The following is an 18,879-nucleotide window of genomic DNA, read 5'->3' on the forward strand; positions in this document are numbered from 1 at the left end:
TGTACCCTAAGAGAAATGCAGAGCTGGATTGATAGCATTCCAAATTCAGAGCTCTTCTACTCTACTATTGAAATCTGTATATCAAGAAAAATATGTGCTAGAGCAACTTTCATAAACTAGTTTGTTAGTATGTTTAAATAGTGCAAAGAAAGGAGATCTATTATTTGCTGTAATTGCATATTATGAAAATTATACATATTTTATTCCTATGACTGTTGATTCAATGCTTGCCTGAAGTACTCTGTCAGAATCTTCAGGCTAAAACACACTCATATTGTTTTATCAATGCAAACAACTTGAACATTGGAATGACAATATTTTTTGCCTTGCAGGTGGTACTGTGAAGGGAAGGAGCTTGAAAACTCACCAGACATTCAAATTATCCAGACAGGTGATCAACACTCATTGGTTATTGTTGAAGCTTTTGAGGAGGATACAGGACGTTACTCGTGCTTTGCTTCAAACATCTATGGAACGGACTCCACTTCTGCAGAGATTTACATAGAAGGTAATGTTAGAATTGTTGTGGAAATTGCTTATTGAAATTGGTCATACAGGACTAACATATAATTATGTATTTTGTATGTTAACTGTGTAACAGATTTGTCCAAAAAATTACATACCAGGGAGTCAACACTTTTCGTCATTATTAACATATTTATTATTTCTCTGCAAAATACCCCTCAGACAAGTGACTGCCCTTTACATACAATTTTATTGTGTTGTTTCCCAGAGACTTTATATATCTCACCGCAAGATCGAATTCTAGAGATACTCAGATTCTGATGCCACCTTATATTTTTTGTCTGTGGTTACTCTACAGAAATGTAAGAATTTAAACTTTGTATCTAATTCTTATTAATCCCTTTTCCCTACCATCATTATTACAAATTGAATACAAGATAGCTTCATCCTAACCTTTTATTGGGATCTTGCAACCAAAATAAATATGCCAGCAATTTGATATTTTACTTGGACAATAAATGCTGTAAATAAACCAGAATATATATCTGCAGATTTAGGTCTCTTCTTTCTCCTTACACTTTTTAATATACCCTACTTGACTTGAGAGAGTCCTATTTATTATATTTTTTTTAACACTTTTTTGGGTAAGGTTTTAGATTACATCCATCACTGTGCTAGCAGGATTACAAATTTAAAATAAACACACAGAATCTTTTTTTTTTTTCCTTTTGTCTTTTGTTTGCATTTCTCAGGCAGAGAAATATACTATGAGAACCATCACTGACAACAGCGGGACCATTCATAAATCAAAGCACCTACCCTATCTAATAGAAGGTTAATTTTGCTCTACTGTTATTCTTCTTTCACATCTCTAATCTAACAGTGAAAGGACGAATCCTTTTTTAGTATCTGCACTGCCCCTGACATTAATGGGAGATGTCTGTGCTTGGCAGGGATTTACTAGTTCTCGAGACTGGGGCCAAGGCCTGCTTTTACCTAACTCACTGGATGTTGGATGGAAGCCATGGCTGATGGAGATGCTCACTGTCAAGAACTGCAGAGAAAATGCAAGTTCCAAACGCAGTGAAGGATGACTCAGAAGTGTAAAATGTCTCAGTAAGACAGCTGTTAGTAAACTGAGCTAGTATCTTCTCCAAGCTGTTCTACAAGGCACTAGCTTAAGAATAATAGCTATGATTTCAGATTTCTCTCTTTTTTTTTTTTTTTTTTTCCCTAAACTGATAGTATCAGGTGTCTGAGTAAAAAAAGCTCTTACTTGATTCACAACAGTAATTACACACTAAATCCTACTAGTGGCATTTTAAAGAGAACCTGAGGAAGACTCAGGTATATATTCACTCTTGGATGCTGTTTTCCTCATTTCAGCTGCACCTCATCCCAAACCTTCCTTATGTCAATAGCAGTTCTGCATCTTACACAGTATGCAATGTTGGTTCACTTCCACTGCAATGTGATCTTTTGTTTTGGCTTAGCTTTATAATATATATACTTAGAAGGTTCCAGAGGAAATGTGAATAAAAGTTTGTATCATTCATAGCTAAACTTCTCCAAAACACCCTCCACTAAGTTTTTGGGTTTTTTTATAGGAATCTCTTCTTCTGACTCTGAAGGTGAAATCATCAAAGACGAAATGAATCAGTAAGTTTAAAATCAATTACATCTTCCATATTTCTTACAGTTAAAAACCCCAACAAGTCTAGACATTTCAGTTTCCATTAATATTTTGCAATTTCCAACATATTAGGCTTTGTTTGGGATTTGTTTGGATTGCTTGGGTTGGTTTTGTTTGTGTGTTTGCTTGCTTGCTTTATAAATAGTATGGAACAAATAAACATTTGCTTGTGTGTCTTCAGCTTTAGCTTAAGAATTGAAACTTTAATATTAAATATAAACATAAGAAGAAATATGTTACCTTAAAGATTAAGCTACTGAAATTAATTTACTAAAACAGATGCCATTTGACTAGAGTCAAGTTAAATGCTGATTTAAGCATCTGACTTGGAAAAGCAGTGTAGTAAAATTTCTCACATGAAAATATGGTATGTTATGGAGTTTTTGGCAGAAGGTGGCTATACATGCATTATTTAGATTTCAGATAAAGAAATTAATACATATGAACCAGAGTAAGCTGAAATGATGAGTATAAAAGAAAGAAAAAGTGGCAGATGTGATCTAAAACCTGGGAAATAATTTTATTTTTCCTAAGTGAAATCTGTTCCCTCTGCATTTAGAACTTGATTCAATGCTGTTAAATTCTACAGTATACATTCTGAATAAAACTATTTCTATTAACTGGAAAGGGAATCAGACTGGTTAAAATCTAAAATAATCAATCTTTTATTTTTAACTCCTCTGTATACATTAATTCAACCCCAAAAGCAACCAGTGCTTTATACAGAGGAAATTTTAGTCAGATAGACTTATGCACCCCTTTTTTTTCCCATTATTTATCAAGAAGGGTTATGCTCACTAAAAATGTACTTTTAAAATGCAAATACAAAACACTTGCAGTGAGGGATATGCTCACTAAAAATGTACTTTTCTTTTAAAATGCAAATACAAAACACTTGCAGTGTGTTCGACTGAAGACCTCAGGCTGACAGCAAATCCTGTCTTAGGTGATTTTTACTTCAAAGGCATAAAATACACCAGACTGAATTGGTTTATGAACTTTGATAATTGTAAGAGTGTCATTTAAAATTTAAAATCAAGATCTCAAAGGTTTTGGAATTAATTACTAAGTTTTTCATAGTTCTAGCTCAGATTTTTCCGAATGTCTCAGATACAATGTCTTTTCTTACTCAGCTCTTTAGGTGTTAATGTTGATATTGTTAATATTGTTAATATTGACCATGATCCTGATCACTTGATGGCACCTCTAGGTTTCTTAACTCATTAAATTGTGCAGTAAGATATTGCATTCTGTAATTCTTATGAAAAAAAAAGGAGTGCTGCTCTGACATTGTAATGGGATGTCCTCAAATGACAGAATTATGAAAGATCAGGTGTGGGTATAATCAGTGTGTCTTTATTTTTGCTTAGCTTCCAGCTGTTGTCACATGAATCTGAACAGCTGTAATTAAAGGGAATTAATATGAGTACAGGTGCAAAAAGAAGTTCATAATTTCACAAGAAAAATCAGTGATCACAAGAACTGTATATTCACTCTGAATAAGGCTTCTTCTGGTTTGAAGGTTGGTTTTCCTGAGGGGACCTTTGGTATATTCCAGAGCAGCCAGTGCACACCTCAAACTGAACGAAAATACCATCTCTTCATTGCCTGTATTACTTTGCCTAGCAATAAACATAAACTCTTTACTTCCATATAGAAACAACCTAGAAGAAGTGAAGAGGTGCCAACCTGCACAGTACCAAAATTGCATGATATGTTGGTCAGAAAGCATGCCTCTCTTTTTTTATTTTTCAGCAATAAATTATTGAATCTGTATCTAAGCAGACCATGGTATTTCCATTACCTTATAGGTCCAAATCTTCACACAAACTCAGGGAGCAAGAGAAATTATCATTGTCCTCTGAGAAACTAGTATCCCTCTCTCATGCTCCTCAGAGCTTGTAACAGCAACTTTCAAGCCGCAGTAGGGTTAATCCAGGGTATTTATTACATTTGGTGCAACTGAACTAAGTATGAGAGATCAGAGTAGCAAGATACACAGCCTGATTCTTAGAAAATGCAGTTTACTTAGGAGTACGTGTCAGTTTAGATCAACTGGATATCAATCCCAGAAGTGAGGCTGGGGCTGACGTGTAACTGGGACAGAGGTAACTAAGGGACACACATGTAGCTGTAGCTTCCAATCGGAGAACTTCTTTTTGGTTAATATTTCACAGCAAACCAAAGCCAGCTGACACCTCCTTGAATGCAGCATCTCCTGCTGTTAGAACTGCAACCAAGCATCAAGAAACCTCCAAGGCACCATCTGCCATGATTCAGCCTGTGTCTGTACCTGTCCAGCCTGTGTCAACACCAGTTAATCAGGTAGGGAGGACAATACGGTGAATTTCAAGGACGAAGAGCAAGCTCTTAAAAAGGTGTTTCTTCTACAGGTTGTGATGCAGAACCCCCAAATTTTCTAGTTTTTGCTTTGCTGTTGAACTTCAGCTTTGAACATTACAGCCATACAGTAGTTGCACACACAGAAGAGATGTCTTGCCTACTAGCTAACCTTTAGCACCTGGCAAAGGGAAGGGAACCTTTCATCCCCAGGTTACAGGCATCTCTGTGGCAGTGAGCAGAAGGAGCAGCTGTCACTAGCTCAGCCAGTGGCGTGAATCTGGGCGCACTCCAGCAGGTCAGAGACTGCATGCCATGAAGGGCACTTGGATGTGTAAGTCAACTCACTGGCCTCTTCACATTGCAGACTGACTCATTCACTTTCAATAGTGGCAGCCTGTAACTTCTTCCTCTCCCATTCTACAGAACTTACTTGAAATATTTTTTTTTTTCAGTGAAACTCATTTCACTACTACATTTACTTTTTATGTAGATACTCTTATTTACCATGTAACATTTTAGTAGCCATTTCAAAGAGTTCCTAATTAATGTTAGCAGGCATTTCAAGTCCTTTTTGTTGCAAACTATTGGAATATTCATAACTGTGAATTCTTACCTAATAGGAAAGAAGAGCCATATTTACTTAAAAATAAAACAGAGAAATTAATGTGAAACTTGCTTTGTACTGCCTTTTCAATATTTACAGCCTAGAATCAACAAACAACAACCAATAAACAGATACTGAATAGGTGAAAAAATGCATATTTACTTTTGACTACAAAGAGAATAGAACTAAGGCTTTGTGACACTTTGCCATTTTGACAGAGGTTGCCTAAGTCAAGAGTGATAGTTATGTCAAAAATTACCACTTTTAACCTTGTTGGCTTATAAGACACCATCTATAAAATCTGCCTATGTTTCCTGAGATACTGAATCACTAATTCTGCTGTTCTGAGGCAGCTTCTATTTCACTAACATGAAAAACTCTTATTAATCAAGTTATATAAGGAAGTTTTCCAAGAGGAGAATAATTTCTTTCTGATTTCACTGAGGAGGATCAATAGGGTGACATTCCACCTCTGTAAATTGTTTGGTTTTGGCACAGGAGAAGAATTACAGTAGCAGTTGCACACATGACTTGACTTAAATTTTCCTTATTAACATCCATAAACACTTTGTAAGTAAGAAATTTTAAAAGAAGACCACCACCAAGCAGCCTATATAGATTTGCTTTAGTGAAGCATTAATGACAGATGTTATAATGCACTGCAGTGAAGTTTTCCTTGCCATAATTAACTCAAAGAGGCAATAACAGTACGTTTGTTACTTAGGCAGTAACCCATCCAGGAAGATCACTACCAGTTTTCCGCAATACAGCAACTTTTTATTCATGTCATTAAATATTTTGCTTTGGACTTCACCCACCAAAATCTTTTTTGTGTCATTCTAAGAGCATGTTTCTCCTGTTTATGGAAAAATATCCTCTCTACACCTAATCATCATCATATGATGTTTTGCAATCTACAGGCTCAAAGCCCCACTAACTATTTGCAAGGACTGGATGGAAGACCTATAATTGCTGCTCCTGTATTTACAAAGGTAATTTGTTCTATGATATATTTGAAAATTAAAGAGATCAATTAATTGTATGGAGAGATGATTAAAATTTTCTAGCTAACAAAGATAAAAAAAGGAATTATGCATTTCTTAAGCCATTCAAGGATTTAAGTGGCTTTATGAAATCTTACTGAAATCAGTATTACTTTCAGACCAATAAGACATTTACTGACTGTCTATTCATTTTCTCTATTAGATGTTACAGGATATTTCAGCTTCTGAGGGGCAGCTTGTTGTCTTTGAATGTCGGGTGAAAGGAGCTCCTTCCCCAAAAGTTGAATGGTATAGAGAAGGAACACTGATAGAAGATTCTCCAGATTTTAGGATATTACAGAAAAGTATGTTTCTTGTGTGGAAATATTGTGTCTAATAAAATATAGGCAAGAAACAAAATTGCTAACATAGCAACACTTTGAATTCCTTATTACAATGGTAAAGACTACATAAGCCATGTTTATGGCAATAAATCTGGGTTCCAGAAGCCAAAACTGTGGATGAACAGAACAGCATACTCACAGGTAGTATTTTCCTGAGATTCCCCAAACTATTAAATTGTTTTGCCTTCTGCTTTGATCCCTTTGCCACTTCAACATCCTTTCCTAATTTAGCCTTACTTCTGCTGTTTGTTTTTGGTTTTGCACCATTTATGTAGAGTTCCATTGATCATAATTGCCTCATCTTTTAACAGTATTATAACAATAAGTGCTATTATAATAGCACTTATGGGAAGTGGATTGTTTATTTATCCACAAAAGTAACCTGATGTACACGTTATCATGTTTACACATACGTGTGTGCACAGGATACATGATAGGCTGTAAACATGTACTTCTACTTTTATTTTTAAATGCAGTTGAAACATCTCCAGTTTCCTTGTAAGTCATTGGAATGCTAAAATTGTTAAAACTCAATAGAAAATCCTTAAATACCACACTAAATTAAACCTAAATGAAACAATGTTTTATCATAACGATTTCATGTGTGTAATAGTTTCAGAAGTTGTCTTCAAGACACAATGAAGTAGTACTAATATTGCAAAAAAAAATACTTCTTATGGAATTTATTTCCTATTCATAAGTTCTCAAAAGTATTCATAAGTGTTCATATTGTTCAGTGGATTTGACATACCGCTGAGTACAAGGCCTGGCTGTCTCCACCATCCCTTAAACAGAAAATTGGATCAAAAGGAGTATTCCATCATAATGAGAAGAGCAAGCTTCATATTTAGTGCTTAAGAAAAAAAAATACTGGCAAAAGTAAGTATATTCAATTTACTAATTCTGCTCTTCTTCCCTTTAGAACCACGATCTATGGCTGAGCCAGGTAAGGATCATCAAAAGGCTCCTACTTTTTTGATTATACAAATGTGGTCATTTAACCTTGCAAAATATTAATTATTTAAACTCTATAATTTAATGAACATAATTTCTGCTTTTTCCCATGTTCTATACTACTAGGGAGATGCATTTCATTGTAGACTGTTCCATAAACATATAATTTTAATTAATTCTATCACTTTTGAAGAAAATAACGTTTCCATTCTGCTTTGACCCAGTTCTAACTTAGGACCGAAATGTTATCACCTTATGAGCTAAAGATTAACAAAATTTATGTATGAGGGTCCCCCATGCAGCTGAGGTTCAGAAGTACACGAGATGATGCAGGACTGAGCTATTTTTATCTAGTTTACCAGTTAGGGAACATTGCATCAGATGTTTAGCCATGTCAGCCATTCCCTTTGCTCCCTACCAGCGTAATATGAGAGTATCACATCAGGTGTTCCACCCCTGATATCAGCAAATCTTATAAAAAAGTCGCTAGATTTGCTAATTTCAAGGGCCAGAGCAGAATGTAGGCTACTCTGCATGATTTGAGCAAAGGAGCCTTATAGATTTTGATTACTTCTACATGAGACAATCACTCTCCCCATTATGCTTTTCACTATTAAAAATACAAAGCTGTCCCCCTGAAGACAGAAAATTACCAAAGGAGTATTAATTCTTAAGGACTATAAACTTCTGTAACTCTTCTCCTTGCTCTATTAAAAGTTTTTCACCCCAAAAAGTGTTTTGAAAGAGACTCCCTCTCTCTGCAACGTCTCTCGCTGAGACTTAGCAATGAATAATAGAGCTCCTACCAGAACCCATCAATGCCGTTCCTTTACTGTCCAGTGGCATCACTGCTGAGTAATGTGAAGCAGTTTTTAGAGGGTAATCAGTTGGGTGCAGTTGTCACTGCCTCATCACCTGCTGCTCATCCAGAAGGAATCTGGATTTCCATGCATGCATTGGTTGGCAAATCCAAGTACTATAAATTAGATACCATAATGCTTTAAACTAGTTCTATAATCCTAGTACTAGAATAAACTATTATTCTCCTATAGTTGTTAGCAAATGATCTCTTTGTTGCTACTAGATTGTCCTCAGTGATGACATAAAACAATAAAATTTAAGTGTGGTATGGTCTTCTACAGAAATACTCACAAAATACTAATCCTGTAGGGTATTAGGAAAGCTTCTTGCAAAACGGTAGCAAAATAGTCACTGACTAGTTGAAGAAATGCTATCATCAGCCCATATTTCAGTACACTTTAGATGTTACTCTCCATCCCCATTCCAGCTACCCAGCCAATGAAAGATTTAAAATCCCATCACTATAGATATTTATTAGCTGGTACCGCCGCCTGGACATGTCAGATGCTGGTCAGACAGGGAAGTCATGACCCCAGATTGACTTGTCAAGATGGAATTTAATTTTTGCTAGTACAATTTTGCTAGTACATTTTTGGTGACCATTATTCATCACAAAGAAGTGAAAAGGCAACTTTCTATAAGCACAATTAGCACAATCCCCTCGATCTGCAAATATGCACTGGTACTTTTGGAAAATGCCAGCCTGTACATATGTGTTTTGTATTTCTTCACTCTACAGAGTGACTCCACTTGAATTGTTCCCACTTAATTATAACTAATCTTTCAATCTGCAAAAAGATAAAAATACACATATTTTAGTAAGTTGTGAGTATAGAGTACACTGTATTTCTCCAAATTAAATTTTAAGTTCTTCAGAGAAAAAATTTGTACTTATGTGATTAGGAAAATATTTTCTAATATTTTCCAAACACTGCTGACACCTGTTCTTCACTTTCTTTGGTCATGCTGGAGCACAGAGGGTACCAGTTGCTGCAGACAATGCTGGTAACAGCTGCTGCACACAAAGGCTGCCAAAATTGATGATACTGATGAAATTACAATCAAACTGAGCAGGTGGAAAACCTTCAGGAAATGTTCACGAAGGTGGTCAAGGCTTTGTTTGTTTGTGCAATGCATGTTCATCTCAAGTAATAATCTTGCTCTGATGGCTTTGCAGAGGAAATTTGTACTCTCGTTATTGCTGAAGTATTCCCAGAAGATTCTGGCAGTTTCACCTGTACTGCAAGCAATAAATATGGCACAGTATCTAGTATAGCCCATCTAACTGTCAAAGGTAAGAGTTTGGTTTAGTCCTTTGCTTGCTAGGAAACACAAGCAGAGCAGGTTGCTGCACCATACCATCCATGCTGCTTATCGAACATACAGATTGCTATGTCTTTTCCAAGTGTCTTTCTCCAATTAGAAACACGAAGGAACGTTAGGGAATGAATCCCACACAGCCCTTCCAAAAACGCGACTCTTGCTCACCTCAAGATTTGGGCAAAAGCCATTTTTGGACTCTCTATGGACTGTCTAGTTTGCTGTTTCAATAACCCTTTGGTGCAGAGCTCAAAGGAGGAAACCTCAAAACAGATTCTTTCATACTGCCTACACAATTTATGCCTCCAAGGCACTAAGAAGTTAGGTGAGTGAAGCACAGTACATAAAAGCATAGTGTACTGTTAACTCCAATTCAGCTCAAGTTCTGGCAGTGTTCTTCATAACCAAAAAGTCAGAGAATTCTTGGAAAATAAAGTTTGTATTTCAAAGATGCTGGTGGAATTCACAGGGGACATGGCTGAAGACCACTGCTGGATCTTCCAAACTAGAACTGTGTCTCTTCTTCCCTTGCCTTTACAATATTCCTTTGTTGAGGGAATTTGTTGTTAAACAAATTAGGTCAAACATCTCAGTCCAACAGCTGGAAGGACATCAGAGTGAGTTTTTCAAACAGTAACTTTTGTGATTTCATAATTTATAGTATTTACATATTACCAAAATTTTGATATTTGCTATTACAGCTTCCGACGACAGTAGTAATGCTTCTACCCTTCACACAATGAGCTCAATCAACTTAACCACTGCTGAACATCGACCTCCTCCACATACTCCTTCCCATCGTGTAGTAAATCAAACTCCCAAACCTAAACTTGAAGGTGTTCTTGTGAACCACAATGAACCCAGATCGAGTTCCAAGATAGGTCTCCGTGTGCACTTCAAGCTGCCTGAAGATGATAAAGGAAGTGAATCATCATCAGAAGGTGGACCTGGTGCTAGAAGCCAAATCAGACCCAACTATTTCCAAGAAAGGATAAATGGACAGCCAATGAAAATACCAGAGCCAACATCACCATCCAAGGAACCCCCACCTGTACTGGCTAAGCCAAAACTGTAAGTAAAGGGATTCTAAGTCTCAGGAGCATCACTGATATTATTTAGCATTCATGGACCAGGACACTATTGCACTACAGCAAAAACTCAAAGCACAGAACAAAGAGACAGTCAGTATCACACGGTGCTGGCCTAATTAACCATACTCTTGGAAAACATATTCTACACAGCTAGATATTTTTTCTGTATGTCCTTCTCAGGAAGAGTGTTCTCCAAATTTAAAGGAAAATGTTTTCCCTTTGAAATTTTATTTAATTCCACAATGTTTTCTGCTGCAAACACAAGGTGAGCAACATTGCTTTTATGCAGGCAAAATAAAAACAGATTCTTTAAATATATCTCACTCAATTCTGAGTATGCAATTTTGCCAAAACCAGACATATTCAGTCTCATCCGTAGTATGGGCTAGCAGCTAGCTAGCAACTGCAGTTCCAAAGGCCATGCCTCATGACTTTTATGTCTCACAAACATAATCTCCTCCTAGAACAGATAAAATACTTGGAAATTTTTGATAATGTGAAACCACTGAAATAAAAATTACCTGCATGATTAGTGCACTGTGAGCTCCAGGGGAAATTTTAAGAAACTCACACTGCAGTTTATGGAGAAATATATTTTCAGCATTTTTTAAACCTCCCAAATCTAGTTTAACAAAAAGCATGCAGAGACCTTCTTTCATTTCGTAAACAGGCAGAAGCTTTAACTAAAGGCTCAGGAAGGACTTTCTAAAGTAATTAACTGGTATTCTTAAGCACGGATGTAATTTCTTAGCGCAAACACCACAAGTGAGAAGACAGAAGTTACGTACCATGCAGCAGAGGAAGAACTTGGAGCAGTGGAGTTTTTAATTTGTTAAGCCCATATTCACAGCCCTACTTTCAGAGCTATAATGTGTTTAAGGGGAGCATAGAAGCATAGTTAAGTTGCCCAGTGCTTGCATAAAGCAGAATTTCACTCAACACCCCCTCCCAAAATAACTGTAACCACAGAGTGCATTATTATGCAGATGTATATATGGAGGACACAAAATCAGGATTGCACAACTTCTAACTCTCTAACATTCTACTTTTTGAAAGCTTGAAATTGCTATCTTTATCTACCTTTAATGTGTTTAGGACATTAAAGAAACAATAGTCCTTTTAAATAAAAAGAGGTTCTGCTGACTTCATGTATTTGATTTGTCAATACCAGTTGTGATTGGTCTCTACTTCTACCTTTTTCACTCTTTAACGGTAGTTTTTTAATATTCAACAATATTCAACAATTTATTACATGATCATTTTCCATACCCTCTATGTCCTTTTTGTTTTCAGAAGGCAAAAAGTTAGCCTGTTTTCCAGATGCTAAATTTCCATATTCATAAAAACTAAATAAAACACTTGACAAGGCAAATAATTTTCCTTAAATGCAAAGTAAAAAGCCCTAAAGACATACAGAGTAGATAGCATCTAGGAAACAAAAATTGCATGAAATGGAAGTCCTCTCTGAATGATGCACTCTTGTCTGTCACTGAATGTCAACACCACCTAAACTACGTTGGTAGTATCTGTTTTGGTGAATTATTACAAAGCTTTAGTAGCCAAAATGCTGGTTTCAGGACCCACTTCAATAGCAGCTAAATAACTGCAATCTGGCTTACAAATGCTAATTTAAAATCCGATAAACCAAATTCTACTTTCAGTTACACAAGCAGAGAGGTACTAAGGTAACATAGAGCAGAATTTGACAATGCTTTCCCTTAAATATCTTCAAGTAAGATTTATATTTATATTTCATGTTTTAAAATGTAAGACTCGTCTTAAGTTAATTTTCAGACAAAAAACCTTCTGTACCTCTGGCAAAGAAGGTGAGAGGAAGGAAAAGTAGCAGCAAACTAATATTATGCTCTTCTTATAATGTTAGCAGCTTCCCCTACCTCTTACTGTACCACAGGACATAGAATTTTCCTCTCGCAATTCACACATGGAAATGCAGTCAGCCATTATGTTCAGGGCTCATGACCAATTTTGCTCATCTTTGTTTTATATACAGCGATCAGACCCAGCTAAAACAGCTCCAGAACCAGGTCTTGCTTGAACAGCAGGTGCATCAGACTTCTACAAGAGAGTTGTCATTCAACACAGCTTTATTGAATTCTGCTACTTCACTCCATCAACAGTCCACCTCAGCTGTGTACAAACAAAGCAAAGCCTCTGCTTCACAAGCATTCAGTTATACCCGACCTAAGCAGTTCCTACCACCACAAACCACACTGCCTACCAGCTCCTCTACTAGCTCCTCAGTTACAACATTCAGCAACGCCCCTCAAGGAACTCAAAGAACAAATAACAGGGAAAATTTCACAGGAAATCTGCCACCCACCCAATCAAGGTCTTCAGGAGGGTTTACAAGCAAAAGTGAACAGTCTATACCAAGCCCTAAAGAATCCACAGTGCCTCCATTAATATTTTCTACGTCTAGTGTAAAACAGTTTCAGCCGCAGAGTGTGACTCCAGTTCCTATTTCCCCAACTGGCCGGATTCAGAATCCAGTAGCTTTTCTAAGTGCTGTTCTTCCTTCACTTCCCACTGTGCCTTCAACCAATGCTATGGGACTGCCCAGAAGTACACCAGCCACGTAAGTAGCATAAACCATATGTGCAGAAGCAGGGACAAGAAATACTCACAAAGGAAACTAAGATGCATTTCTGTTCAAGGGTTCAGTAGGGAGTTTACTGAAATGCAAGTCATCCATACAACAGAATAGCCAGTTATTAACATACTCTCCTCATTTCATCTAAGCTTTTTATTCAGCTAAGAAAGAAAGAGATAGTAAGATACAAGAAAGGTAAGATAAATTCAAGATAGAGAAACAGGAGTTTATAAACAGATATATAAGAATTTGGGGGCCGTGAGATTTGTGAGACTGTACTAGTGGGAGAAAAGAGATTTCACGAGCTTGCAGGGTAAATCAGTCTCAGACCATTTGCCTATATGGGCTATAAAACATTCTTACCTATTGTAAGCAACAAGTAAAGTTTTAAAAGGTACTTCATAATGTAAGCTATCTCTTAGTCCAGTTAAATCTAAGAAATCGTTTATGTAAAGGTATTTTTCCAGTTGCAATGCTTTCTATGTTTAAAGTCCTCAAGACAATCTCAGGAGAGTTAATGGCTTGCACATAAATATTGTAATTGGCAGCCAGCATGATTTCTGTGACAAAATGGCTACCATACAAGCAAATAAGGATGATGATGTACCGGAAAGGTTGTGGCCTTAAGAGTTCCTTCTTTACCAGTAGAGTTGAAATTAGTATTCCTTTTGTGGACTATGTGAACCTTGTGTTAGCACAGCTAGCACCAGTAGATTCATACAACTTTTTATATATAGAAATCCAAATTCTGCACAAAGTAAGGAATATTTTCCCCTTTTACTGATAGTGCACTTCCAGGTAGTGATAGTCATCAGTAAGTCACAATCTCCTAACTATCTTGCTGACACTATATCAACTGATTTGTAATTTTAACACAAAAAACTGTCCCCGTATACATAATATTGACCACTCTGTGTGCCAAGAAATCGTGCCTTCAAACCATTACAGAACCACAGAATGGTAGGGGTTGGAAGGGACCCCTGCAGATCATCTAGTCCAACCCCCTGCCAAAGCAGGTTCACCTCGAGCAAGTTGCACAGGATGGCATCCAGGCGAGATTGGAATCTCTCCAGAGAAGGAGACTCCATAACCTCTCTGGGCAGCCTGTCCCAGTGCTCCGTCACCCTCACAGTAAAGAAGTTTTTCCTTAAGTTTATTACTGCACTCCTACTCCCAGACTTCCTAATTGCCCAGCACAGCCACATAATTGCAATCACCTTGTGGCACATGTCTGGAGGCCTTGATGGCTCTGGCATCATGGGCAGGCATACATAATAAAATCCTAAGGTTCACAGTGAAGGTTTTAACTATACCAAACTCAAGCTTAAGTTCCACTTTCACAACGTTGCAACAGCAAGCAAAAATCAACTCATCTAATCGCCTTCCTCCCCTGCAGAGCTGGTGCACACGTGCTCAAGCTCTATTCTCTTTGCATTAATGAGACTTAAACCTTGCAAAGTGCTTTACTTTTCCATCTGTTGTTTAGGCTTTACCAAATAAATCTTTACAATATGCCTACCAGGTAGAGCAGTTAAATATTTTTTTCTTCATTTCACCTTTCCTGGATGCCAGCCCAGAGCTGAAATCCCACATAACTAGAGCTCATCATCATGAGATTCAAATCTAGATCTCTCTATGGGAGAGAGTCAAAGTGAGGGCACAAAAGATCAGGAAGGAACCTGAACAATATCTGTGCTAATCTGTGAAAGTCTATTGAAGTTTCAGCTGCCTTTTTTTTTGGCATTATCATTTATAAAAATTCTGGTTACAAAAGCAGTGAGAATCATCATGTCTGCAGAACAGCAAAAGGAACATACCTTGCACAGCAATCATCAGTTATGCCTTTTACCTAGACCCCTTGTTACTTAGATTCCAAGTTCTGGTAAACTACTAGAACACCACACACTCTGCAGTAGTGTGCAGCTGCTGTGCTTCAGCAGTGCACTCTCCCAGTCTCCCGACAGTCTTAGTCAAGAATTTACTTATTTTCAATCCTCACTAAAATAAAACAGACTTCACCTATAAAATAAAAATAAAAAGAACTGTTGATTTTAGGTGTCATAAATGGGTGAGAGAAATGAAAGAAGTAAAAGTTCATGGAAAGAGTAAATGATCAATGAAGATGTGAGATAAAGATCAATGAGAAATTGTACTAACCTTTAAATTATAGTTTGATACAGTAAAATGTATAAATTGTATATCTATGGTAACAGCTATACACCTTTCTTTAGCATTCATTGTGACATCATTATTCCAGGATAAATAGAAATGGAACTTAGATGCTTATTCTCTTTAAGATGCGAGTCCTTACTTCCTACTGGGAATGGGATGCACCATTAAAATAGTACCAAAAAAAAAAAATCAAATCCCATATTGTGCTTTGGCTTCAACATAGATAAATAATAGGTTCCTCCAGTCAACTGAAGCAAAACATATCATATCACACAGGTGACAAAAAAAACCCACACTGTTTGCTGCATGTTAGTATCAGAATTTTCTTTTAATAGCCCAACCCAGGGATTAACAAAGAAAAATCTGAAGCCTCTGCCTTTAGCAACAGACGATTCTATTCGGGAAAATAAAGCTGCACTTGTAAAGGACCTGGAAAGAAAACTGCATTTCAGAGAGGATGTTAATCAACAAAGTAGTCAGCAGGTAAGAAAATTCATTGTTGTTAAAATAAATGTCACTCATGAACAAGACATACGTTATGACTTGTGGGACAAAAAGTGTTTGTGTGGTTGAGCTGCTATGCTACTTTGCAGAGTGAGCTTTTGTGGTAAGTATTGGTTTGGAATAGCAAACTAGAGCTTTAAATAGGAAGTATGAGGGGATGCAGCTGTAGAATGCTTACTTTGTGAATGAGTAGCATTTTTAATTTCTAATCATCTCTATTACAGACCAGTAGGAATGTAAAACTTTTTTTTTCTTTTTGTGGAAGCTTCTGTACATTGGGTTTCATTTTTTCACTTTACAAGTTGCTCAACTCATTGCACACATACGCTTTCATACACTGTATATTTTTAACACAATTTAAGCAGCAAAGTAATCAAACTGTGTAAGAAAAGGCTTCTGTTTTCTCTTTGGTCAATCTAAAATGCGGTATTCCATTTTTAGCATTAAACTTATTTTTCCAAATCTCCCAACTTGTATGAATTGACAAAGACTTGTTAGGAACTTAACCAAGTTTTGGTAGCTGTCACTGGCATACACTAAATTTTAGGCCTAGCATTATCAGAGTTTAGGAAAATAACGAGCCTTTACGAAATTCAAGGAATTAAATATCGGTTCATTCTTAACTGGAATCACTAAATTCACCAGACCTGGTCAGTGTCTATGAAATTAAAGAAGAAATAAAAAATTAAATAGTATTTCGAGGTTGAAAACACTGTAAATCATGTTCAGCCACCCTTGAATAACAAGTAGGACACACTAAGGACTGCTAGATAACTGTTCTGTCTGTAGAAAATAATGCTGCTCTCACCTTGGCCACAGAGCCCTCCCATAGCTGTCCTGCCAGCTCAGGCTTAATGCAGCAAATAATGGTTTACCCTGATCTGTCATCAACACGGAAACTTTTCACAACAACTGTTAGCCATTCTGACAGAGAACATGCAAAGATAAGCAAAAAGCCATGGAGTCTCTGGAGTAAATTACCCTCTGTGGACAACTGCAGTGTAATCCCTGGGTTTTTTTAATTTTGCTGTTGACCTTTCTTTCTGACAGATCATGCTGCCAAAGCACTTTGAGTAAAACAACTGGCAAGCAGTATGTTTTGCAGATGAATCACAAGTGTTACAATTTGTACTTGCTACGGTAGTAAGACAAATTATTTAGAGAACTACTGTGAAATACCAATCAGTCTTTTGAGTTAACTACATGATAACCCCTTTAGAAACAATGATCACTGCTAGTGTCAAAGTTATCTGCTGACAGCAGAAGTTATTTATACACTGATTTGCTATTCTGGATGACACCGAACCAAAATCTTGATTCCTAAATCCCCCAAATCCCCAAAACACCGTAAAACTTCAAAGCTGGAACATCTCTAATTGTTATGGTAATTAGAATGCCAATGGTAATGAACTAGAAAACAAAAATTTTAGAATTGCTCAATAAAAGTTCCCTGATTTTCACTTCAGTTCCCACTTTTAATCACTTCTGATTTTATTCTTCCACATGGAGGAAAATTACTGCTCAGACTGATTCCAGAAAATTCAAGTCTGAGTTTTCTGCTCAGTGGAAGCAGTGATTATTTAAAGAGCTGAGAGGATGCATAGTATTTTCCAAAATGCCTATTGCATTGCCATTTATAGAACAATCAATATAATGAGAATAATATGTTGGGAGTGCTGGATTCACACCCATAGATTTTGTCCTGTTTTTTCATCTTGTAGCTAACACAGAATTAAAAAGGAGATATTTTCATCCCACATATAGCACATCTGCATTAAATTGATTATTATAATGCTAAGGAAGGGTTTTTCATTCATTTTCTCATAAATATGAATGCAACTTACCTCTGTATGAGATATCACTACATAAAGAAGTGCAGCATCCAATAAGAAGCTTAAAAGCATTGGCTTCCTTGTATTTTTCACATGCTATTTTAAAAATTCCTTCCCATAAAATGTGTCCTATGGCATATTTTTATTTAGAGAATTGCACTGTAACCCTGTATTTTAATAGCGGTATTTCGTGTCCTTTACAATATCTGCAGAGCATGTAGGGATCATCCAGAATGAAAACTGCAGATGACAAGTCTGTGTTTTAAAGTACTGGTATTGTCTTACATTACTATATAAAGTGCAGTAATGAGCTTGAGTGATTTACATCCTGGTGCTCTATTTATTATCTGTCATTGACTTCCATATGAAAAGTGTTTAGCTTACAAGTCAAGATTTTCTAAGTGTCAGCATTTTGCACTCAGCGTGATATCTAATAATCCAGATGTACTCCTTCTGTTTCATCCAGTACATCATTCATCACCAACAATAAAAAAATCCAGAATCAGAACGTAGTGGGTAATTTTGCTGATGTTGCATGTGACAGAATAGATCAGCCTCTAGTCTTCTACAGCTAGGATAATCATGCAGTGCTGACAGAAAGAAAAAAGATTTTGCTAAGATTCTAGCTGCAACTTTGATCAAGTACATGCAATAACAAGCTGTCATTTTTACCAGAAAAAACAACATACCTGTAATTTATGCAGATGGTAGTATGCTATATCACCAGGTGAAAATTCATCACAATTAGGAAAGTTGGAAAAAAAAAAAAAGATGTTCAATTATACCAAATATCTACAGTCAGATTTGCTGAGTTCTTTCAAACAGAAGATACACTAAATGAGGATTAGCTTTATGCAACTGCGGGAAGAGGTTAGGAAAAATCCCAGAATATAGAAGACTTAACTTAGTTTCTTCTTTGGCCTGAAGACAGACAAATTTGTAACTCTTAACTCCTGTAAGGATAGCTTAACTTCTTGCCAGTAAGAATGTGTGCTGTTGGTGCTGTCCCAAGTTGCATAAATAATTAAGCATTCTATATCAG

At 36.6% G+C, this 18,879-nt stretch overlaps 1 protein-coding gene across 1 annotated transcript in view; it reads left to right on the top strand.

The window, feature by feature from the left end:
• The window catches only part of MYPN (myopalladin), a 41,853-nt gene that overhangs the window by 5,268 nt on the left and 17,706 nt on the right, over positions 1 to 18,879 (top strand). Inside the window, 10 exon segments of the mRNA XM_010171669.1 lie at positions 333 to 508; positions 2,073 to 2,124; positions 4,336 to 4,483; positions 6,026 to 6,097; positions 6,312 to 6,453; positions 7,415 to 7,438; positions 9,485 to 9,601; positions 10,329 to 10,698; positions 12,730 to 13,314; positions 15,837 to 15,984. Of these exon segments, the coding sequence (XP_010169971.1) occupies positions 333 to 508; positions 2,073 to 2,124; positions 4,336 to 4,483; positions 6,026 to 6,097; positions 6,312 to 6,453; positions 7,415 to 7,438; positions 9,485 to 9,601; positions 10,329 to 10,698; positions 12,730 to 13,314; positions 15,837 to 15,984 (1,834 nt within the window).

The sequence above is a fragment of the Antrostomus carolinensis genome, unplaced genomic scaffold, assembly GCF_000700745.2.
Source record: "Antrostomus carolinensis isolate BGI_N321 unplaced genomic scaffold, ASM70074v2 scaffold13327, whole genome shotgun sequence".
Taxonomy (NCBI): domain Eukaryota; kingdom Metazoa; phylum Chordata; class Aves; order Caprimulgiformes; family Caprimulgidae; genus Antrostomus; species Antrostomus carolinensis.